General features: G+C 32.2%; 1 protein-coding gene across 1 annotated transcript; it reads left to right on the top strand.

Annotated features, from left to right (window-relative positions):
- The first annotated feature begins 847 nt into the window (after positions 1-847).
- LOC137810559 (F-box/kelch-repeat protein At1g23390-like) lies at positions 848-2,654 on the top strand. The gene is given in 2 exon segments (XM_068611901.1): positions 848-1,737; positions 1,740-2,654. Coding segments are annotated over 2 exon segments (1,098 nt in total). The 5' UTR covers positions 848-995; the 3' UTR covers positions 2,096-2,654.
- The last annotated feature ends 6,735 nt before the right edge of the window (positions 2,655-9,389 follow it).

Below are 9,389 nucleotides of genomic sequence, written 5' to 3'. Positions count from 1 at the left end.
TGCATCTCAAAGTCCTCATCATTGATCTAAACATATCACTAGAACTCTGAACTAACAAGAATTAATCCTGAAGTATAAATATCACATGTAACCACATTTACTTAGGTACACTAAAACTCAAAATTTACTTAGATGGAAAATGATCAAAAATGAATTTATTCTTCTAATTGGACAATTTTGTTGTATTCATTGTCAGGAGTCTAGTGGAGAACTTCGGTTATTAGTCTGATGAAGGAGGTTGTCAAAATCTTAAAGAGAAGATAAGGAGAAAAAATGGTGATTAAAATAAAATTTGAATAACTGATTTTTTATTTATATACATTTTTCACTTTACTAATAAAATATTCAAATTTAATTTTAATTATATCACTCATACTCTAAAATTATTTTCTAAGTCCTTCCCTTATTTGTTAGTTTAATTATTTTTACATTTTAAGTTGTTAATATTTTCAATTTTTAAGTGAATATTAAAATTGTTTTAGTAAATAACATGTTTATTTTTATTATTAACCTATTCTAAAGAATTTAAACTGCAATTATATAGATAAATTATATCGGTAAATTATTAATTTGTACTAATACTATAATTAAACTGTATAGAATTCAAAGTTTAACGAAGAGAATAATAATAATAAAGTATATTTTTTAGTTACTTACTGCGTATGATTTATGTATTTTATATTTTGAACCAAGTACGTTTACTTTATGTTTATTCGTTTTCTCCATTTTTATGCCTTTAAGTTTAATTCTACTCCTTTTTTGGCTCCAGACTCTGACAGAGGTCCTTGTCGTTCACCAATACCCAATCTGACAAAACTAACGAGGTGGCATAGCTCCATTGGATACACATGATTTTTGTTTTTCATTATCTCTTTCGAATCACTATATAAACCCCTCAATAACCATTTCTCTTGCTAAGAAAAAACTCGAATGCAGAGAAACTAAAAAACAAACAAACAAACACGCCTTAAAATTATTCTCTGTGCTTATTAGTAATGGCAGCAGCAGAAGAAGCACCCATTCACGGCGATATCCTAGAGGCAATATTCTCGCACGTGCCACTCATCCACCTCGTGCCAGTCTGTCTCGTGTCAAACTCATGGAAGCGTGCCGTCTCCTCCTCTCTCGCACATATCCGACCCATTAAGCCCTGGCTCATCGTCCTCACCCAGAGCTCACGCGCCTCGCACGTGACAAAGTTGCACGCTTATGACCCTCGCTCCCACGTGTGGCTCGAGATAAAAAACCGTACGTGTCAACACTCCTCCCCCGTGCGCTCCTCGCACTCCTCACTACTCTACACGCTCACCCCCGCCGAGTTCGCCTTCTCCCTCGACGCGCTGCACCTCAACTGGCACCACGCGCCCTCCCCACGAGTGTGGCGCACCGACCCCATCGTCGCTCGCGTGGGCTTGCGCGTGGTTGTGGCCGGCGGCGCGTGCGAGTTCGAGGACGATCCGCTCGCGGTGGAGATGTACGACTTGGAGACCCGCGCTTGGGAGAAGTGCCCCTCCATGCCGGCTCTTCTGAAGGATTCCACGGCGTCGTCGTGGCTTTCGGTAGCTGTCGTTGGAGAGGTTATGCACTTGACGGAGAAACACTCCGGCGTGACGTACTCGTTCGACACTGTGATGAAAAAATGGAAGGGTCCGTTCTATTTGAGACCTGATGAGAGTGTTTTTCACTGCGTCACCGGAACACTAGGGGAGCGGTTGATGGTGGCCGGGGTGGTGGGGGATTTGGGAACGTGAGAAGCGTGAAGCTGTGGGAGGTTCGGGGGGAATTAGGTTCGGGGATGGTGGAAGTGGGGGAGATGCCGAAGGAGATGGTTCGGAAGGTGATTGGTGGTTCGGAGTTAGGTTCGGTGGAGGTGACGTGGATTGGGGACTTTGTTTACGTGAGGAACACTTCCATTGAGGAGGAGTTGGTGGTGTGTGAGGTATTGAACGGTGTTGGGTGCGAGTGGAGGAGTGTACGGAACGTAGCCGTGAACCACGGGGCGAGAATGGTGCTTTGCGGCGGCGATGTGTGCATGGAGGATCTGCAGCGGGCCGTTATGTCAGGGACTCGAACATTTTGCATGAAACACGCGTGAATGGATTGAAAAGCTTTGTTGTAGTGTTCTTAAAAAAAAATTTAACGGTTTTGGGGTTTTGGAATTGGGAATATCATTTTCGTTTTTTGTTGGCAGACAATTCTGTCAATTTTTAATAACTTTTTTGTTGAATTATTTTTAGTGGCAAAAAAGTTTTAAGAAAATGTGGTGTTGTCATTGAAAGCTGAGTCTGATGCATGAGAGTGAGATACCTAAGTAAAGAAAAAGAGAATGTGAGAATGGATAAGGACGATGATGAGGATAATCTCAAAGTGTAATAATGGACATGTTTGGTTTCAGCTGAAGAGGTTGTGCTTTATGGGAGGCCTTTTCTCTATTGTAAATTATTTTTCCCTCCTATGGTAAGAGATTTTCCATTTCTTAACCCTACATGGTTTTTACTTTTAGGTTTTTTTACTATTATGGACCGATCGGTCACAGTGAGTCATGATTCGATCTTCTTGATTGAACTGATTGAGACTTTGTTAGGTCGAGCTCTCACACTTGTCCTATCTTTGTTCATATTTTGTGAACTATTGTAATACTCTTATTATTATCATCTCTGCTTCTCTAAGTGCCCTTATGCATTTCAATGAATAATATAGTGAAAAATAAATCTAATATGTAATCTCAACCAGTATAATTATAAAATATTGAAATTATAGTTACTAAAGAAAGATTTACAAAATTTACACATTTTATAAACAATAATAATCCTCTTAATTACTCTTTGTGTCTATATTAATACATGAAATTGTCAAAGGATATCTAGCTAATAGTTTTTTTATATAAATAAAAAATCAGTTATTCAAGTTTTATTTAATATAATTATCATTCTCCTAAAAAAAATTGATCACTTTCTTCATCAGAGTGACGATCAAAAGCCACTACTACTCATGACAGCGAATAAAACAAAAGTTGTTCGATCAAAATTTTAGTTAGATTAAATTCATTTTTACTTACTTTCCTTTTGAGTCAGTTTTAAGTTTTAATATTTGTTTGGGTAGAGGTGTTTGCATATGGTGGTTAAACTATCCAGTTTTTCTTTAGGAGTTTGAACTCTTTGTCAACACATCTGCTTCTAATCAGATAAGGGAAACTAATTTTACTTTTCAATAGAAATCTAGGTTGGAAGATTTGGATGTGAAAGTGACGTGGTTACAAGCTTCGAATTATCTTGCAGGATTTTTTGTTGGTAAATTAAAGTATTTTGATTGAGATTGAATGTAGAAGTATATACATGTTAGATTTTATTGATTTGTTAAATCACATGTTGATTATTATGTGAAGAAATTATTGAATGTATTTGAATTGTAGGAATCCTTTGATGTGTAACATTGACGAATGTTGTTTGTTTGAATTTGAATGAATCTGGTTTAGAACTCATGAATGTATAGATATATAGGTTGACATATATATGTCCACTCTGAGCAAGTTCATATCATTTCGATCTTAGATGTTTTATAAAATACAAGTTTGAGTATTGATTTTGGGTGAAATCTTGAAAAATATCAATTTTATTTTTTTTTCTTCACATTTTCACTCAAGCGAAAAGTGAGTACAAATTTGAGTTGTTCTTAGGTTTATTTTTGCTCAAGTGAGTGAATTTTCCCTCAAACGAAAATAGTATTGGAACTAAACTTGCTCTCGACCTTAATTTCATTCAAGCGAGGCCAATTTTTGCTAGAGCTAAAAGAAAAACTTAAAATTTTTAAATTTGCTTTGAAGACTGTTTTGGTCATTGTTTACTATTGTAATTAGATTTTATGTAAATTTATGTACATTTGTAATTGAAACAATTAGTTTATGTGTTTATATGGTTTTCTTTGATTTTTTTGGATTTTTTTTAAAAAACATTTAAACTTGTGTGTGATTGAATGCAGTGTTGATGGATGGAATGATTGATGAATCAAGTAAAAGTGTGATAAAGATATAATATTTTCAAGAAAGGAAATACCTCGTTGAGATTGTTAGGAGAGTGTATTGATTTGTGCGACTCTGTGAAAGGGACGAACTTGACTTTAATGGTATATTGGAATCATATAAATGAAAAGTAATAAGCAATGAAAGTCGAGGTTCATACGGTTGAGTGTAAGGTTTGAAAGAACTTATTAGAGCAGATCACATGGATTTACCTGTGTAGTGTGAGAATGATTTTCCTAAAGGGAAGACTATGTTGTGATGAGAACTTGGTAACATGACAGGGGCATGTCTCTAAGTCTAATTTCAACACACTGGTCTTCCAGATGTAGATTCAAGTGTTGGAGTGAGTGGATTTCTGGCATGAGTGATGTGGAACCTGAGATAATTGTAGACACTTGTTTAGTACCTTGAAAATGGAGGATGTATAATGATTGATAATTTTTTGAATGAATTCTTTTAAATTCAAAGTTTTATTGAAATTTTTAAAAATGCTACCTTATCATACTTTTTGTTTTGTGTTGGTTTTGAAATCTACGATGAACGTGTGTTATATGGGAGCAAATAATGTTACAAGTGGTGGAACTCCAAATTAATCCTAAAGAAGTTTCTTCTTTTCTTTCTTTTAGATATGTGTATGTATACATTTTTAATTTCCTATTAAAAGAGATATATTGTAATACACTGTAAATGATTTGTATGTATGTATATATTTAAATATATATTTTACTACATTATATAGTCTTTATGTGATGTAACTATAGATGTTAAATAATGACCTAGCATAATCATAACACCTCAAATGCAAGTTAATGTTAACTAAATTTAACATTTACAAAACATACACAACCAAACACATTTATACACACAAAATATATATATATATATATATATATATATATATAATATAAGTCCACTCACGTCCAAATTTATAAAGTAACTAAATGATTTTTTCTCACAATTTTATGAGAGACTATAAAAAAATATTTCCTCGACCACCTCGTTTCAAGAATTAATATAATACATTTAATTTAATGTTGTATTCACTTTTAATGTTGTTCTAATGTTGGATCTTCAACCATTTCTCATTACTTATAGTCTTAAATCATTTGAGCATATTATTACACTAAAGCTAGAATATATCCCTTCTTCCTAATGAGTGAGATCCTAAAAACAATATCTCATCTTTATGTTTCGTTTGGATTAAAAATAAAGTGAAAAAAAGTAAAGATAGAGAAAAGGAAGAAAATTAATGTTATTTGATTTAAGGAAAAAGAATGGAAAATTAGTAGAAATTTTGTAGTAAATGTAATTAATAATAGAAAAGTTTTCTTTAACTCTTCTCTAGATTTATGGCCACTTTCTTCATCAGACTGATAATCGGAGGCCACCTTTGAACTCCTGAAAGTGAGTAGAGTAAAATTATCCGATCATAATTTGATTGGAGTAAGTTTAGCTATGCTCATTTTTTCTTTGAATTAGGTTTAGGTTTTCATGTTTACCTGGATAGATTTTCTTTGCATGTGGTACTTAAGACTTCAAAACGAGTCTCTTTTAGTTTAGAGTTCTAATGATATGTTTTGATCTTTGATTTGGAATTTGTAGCGCGAGTTAGGGTATCCCTATTTTCTTTAGGAGTTGAAGATCTTGGTGAGTACACCTACTTTTAATAAGGTAAGGGAAACTAGTTTTACTTTTCAATAGAATCATGGGTTAGAAGATCTGGATGTGCAGGTGACGTGGTCACAAACTTCAAAATTTTATTATATGGTTTGTTGTTGAGTGAATTAGAATGGTTTGATTGAGTTTAACTATGAAAGTATGGATATAATAGACTTTAAAAATTTGGAAATGTATATGTTGATTTTGATTTTGAAGAAGTTCTTGAATGTGTTTAAATTGTAGTATGAATAAGTTGTAGGGTAAACATTGATGAGTGTTGATTGTTTGAATTTGAATTTAACTGAATTTGGTTTAGAAATCATGAATATGTTGACATGGGATTTCAATGAGAGTATTTATCCAACTCTGAGCGAGGTGGTATCATTTTGGTCTTATATGTTTTATAAAATACAAAATTGAGTATTGATTTTGGGTGAATGCTTGAAAAGTAATCGGTTTTATGAAATTTTCATTTGATATTTTTGTTCAAGTTAAAGATCTTTGCTCAAGCTAAGATATGACAATAAAATGACCTTACTCTGGAGTGCATTTTCACTTAAGTGAGGGGATTATCGCTCAAGCAAAAATGGAGTAAACATTTGGCTTGCTCTCGGGTCTATTTTCGTTCAAGCAAGAGAATTCTCGATCAAGCGAAAATAGTACTAAAACTAAATTTGCCCTCACTTCATTTTCGCTAGGAAATTATTTTCACTCAAGTTAAAAAAACTTAAACTTAAAAGACTTTTTGAAAATTGTTTATTGTTTTAATTAAATATTATGAAAAAATTTATTTATATATGTAGTTGAAAACAATTAGTTTACGTGTTTATGTAATTTTCTTTGATATCTTTAGATTGTTTAAAAATCTAAACTTTTGTGTGATAGAATGGTGTACTTATATGTGATATGAAATATGAATCATGTGAAATTGTTATCGAGACATACTATTTTCAGGAAAGAAAATACCATGTTGAGATTGTTAGGATGTGCATTAACTAATGATTCGTCTAGAATGAGGTATCCTAACTTTACTGGTATAGTGAAATAATATAGATGAAGATTATCAAGTGATGAGAGTCAAATAAGGTTCGTATGATTTGGTATGCAGTTTGAAAGATAATTGGTTTAATCCGTTTTACGAATTAACCATGTCATATGAGATTATTTGGTACTGAGATTATTATGCACATAATTGTGTGGATTTCACAGGTAGTATGTGATGACTTTTTACGGCAAGTGCACCGCGTTTGTCAAAAGTAATCATTGTCCCTAAGGACGGATATCGATCCCATAAGGAACAGTGAATTATCGAGTACAATAATCGCTAAATATAAAAACAGAACAACAATTAAAAGAGTTTTGAATTAATTGCGGTGGCACTGATCAATAAGAAAACAAACAAAGAATTAGTTGTTTCAATTGGACAAATAAGGATTAGTTTCATCTCTCTCACTCTCAAGTATTTTTATTAGCATGTCAATATTAAGTTCTTTGATTGAAATTGATGCCCGTATAAAAATCATTTATATTGATTCCTCGCATATAAAATCCTTAAGAATGTCCTCTAACTATCAATCTCTCGCATAATTATAAGAACAACTTAGAACGAAGCTCATACGTTTAATAACAATTAACATTTCAAGTCTATTCCTAGCACTCAAATATGTTAAGTATTGTTGTTTAGGTCTGAACCCTAAAAATACCTCCCGGTCATATTTAAGATTCTCAATTTGTCACGGAAAGTTAAAAGTAAAACAACAATACCAATAATCAAGCAAGAACTGAATATTAATATATAAGATATCACCTCAATACATAAGAGTTTGAGCAGATTACTCCCAATTAGCCACGCATACTTCTAGCACCTTCCATTCTCCCAATTGGGTTACAATTCACTCTATGATGTTTTCCTCTCAATCTGGCACACTAAGGTTGAGCCTCTAGCCTCTATTTATCCTAGTTTTCTAGGGTTAGGTTGTTTATTGTGTCGCGCTAATGGGCTAAATGATAAAACATAAAAAAGGCCCAATCTTTCTTTGCATCTTTTTTCCATTCTAGGACCTTCTATCTTTATCTTTTTAGCTCAAATCATTCATCTTTAATCCAAATCTCCAATCTTCCTTAAAAATCGGCAATTAACACCAAATTTGGGAATAAAATACTCTTATTCAAATAAAGATCATAAAAAATGTAAAAAGGTATAAATTCATAAATTAGGGATTATTTTATATGTAAATTAGCAATAAATCCTCATAATTGCCTATATTTTAATATGAAATATTACTGAAATTAGACACTTATAAGTATGACATGTGTAGATCTTTTATAGTCTTCCGAAAGTAAAGTCAAATATCTATGCATGTTGGTCTTTGAATTTCTTACATGAATAATATTAATTTTGAATTATCTATAGACACTTGATTGCTTTGTTAAAATGTAATGTACGAAAAGTGAGGAATTACATGTTTGTGATTGAAAGAAAGCTAAAGTTATAGGGAAATTTTTGAAATACTAGCTTACCCTATTTTTTGTTTTATGTTTGTTCTAGAATCTATGATGATTGTGTGTTACATAAAAGCAAAAGATGTTGTAGGTGTAAAACTCCATATTAAGTAGGTGGAGTGTTCTACATTTCTTTTTATTATTTTAATATATATATATATATATATATATATTATAAGGAGATATATATTTTGAAATAAATGATATCTATATAAGTACATGTTTAGTTAAATATATTTTTTATGATATATTATTTAGGTGATATATGTAATTAGAAATGTTACAAAACCATTTTCTACCAAATTCAACAATTTTAAGTTTCAAACATGATAAACAATACAATGAAGAATTTAAAACTCAAAAACATTTGTCTACCTTAATTTTACATCAACAAACTATAAGTGAAACATTCATTTAGTGTAAACTTCAATTATATCATTGAAACTAATAACAAATTCCCAAGTTAAAACTAAATAGTATACTAATTTAATTATCTTTATCATTTTATTCAACCCTAAAATTTATCTATTATTTCGTATCTAAAAACAACTTAAATAGATGAAATTTATTAACTAATTTTACCTCTAATTGTATGTTTCAAACACAAGATCAGCAAACCAAATAACATGAAAAAAAAATCTAAGTTGCTCTAGAGATCTGTTAATATATTTAATTTTCTATTTTAAATTATTGGACTTTGTTTGTTTGGCCCAACTTTCCTTTTCTGTTTCAGCTAGGTCTTAATCTTTTTCTTATATAGACACCATGTATTTTACTCTCTAATATACAAGTGAATTAAAGTTTCTTTTATATTTATTTTTCTCTACAATTAGGGTTCATCAAAACCTCTCTTTCTTCATTACGATTACGTGCGATTACGTACGCTACATTAAAGCATCACATCAGACAATGAATATTAATCTTCATTTACTGTAATATGGTATCAGAGCCATTTCAAGCCTATCCTAGCGAGTGTTTGTGTTGGGCCTATGTGCCGCTATCGAACCACCCATAATATATAGTCCCACGCACGAGTTGGTAGTCTCGGCGTGAGGGGGGTGTGTTGGAGATCCCACATCGACTAGAGATTAGAGCCTTTCATTGTATATAAGTGGATGCAAACCTCAACCTCATGAGTCGGTTTTATGGGGTTGAGTTAGGCTTAAAGTCCACTTTGTAATATGGTATCAGAGCTCTTCGAATGAAGAGT

This window comes from Phaseolus vulgaris, chromosome 2, assembly GCF_000499845.2.
Source record: "Phaseolus vulgaris cultivar G19833 chromosome 2, P. vulgaris v2.0, whole genome shotgun sequence".
In the NCBI taxonomy this organism is placed as follows: Eukaryota; Viridiplantae; Streptophyta; class Magnoliopsida; order Fabales; family Fabaceae; genus Phaseolus; species Phaseolus vulgaris.
The sequence above is the reverse complement of the archived record's forward strand: the minus strand, read 5'-3'. Positions and strand labels throughout refer to the sequence as shown.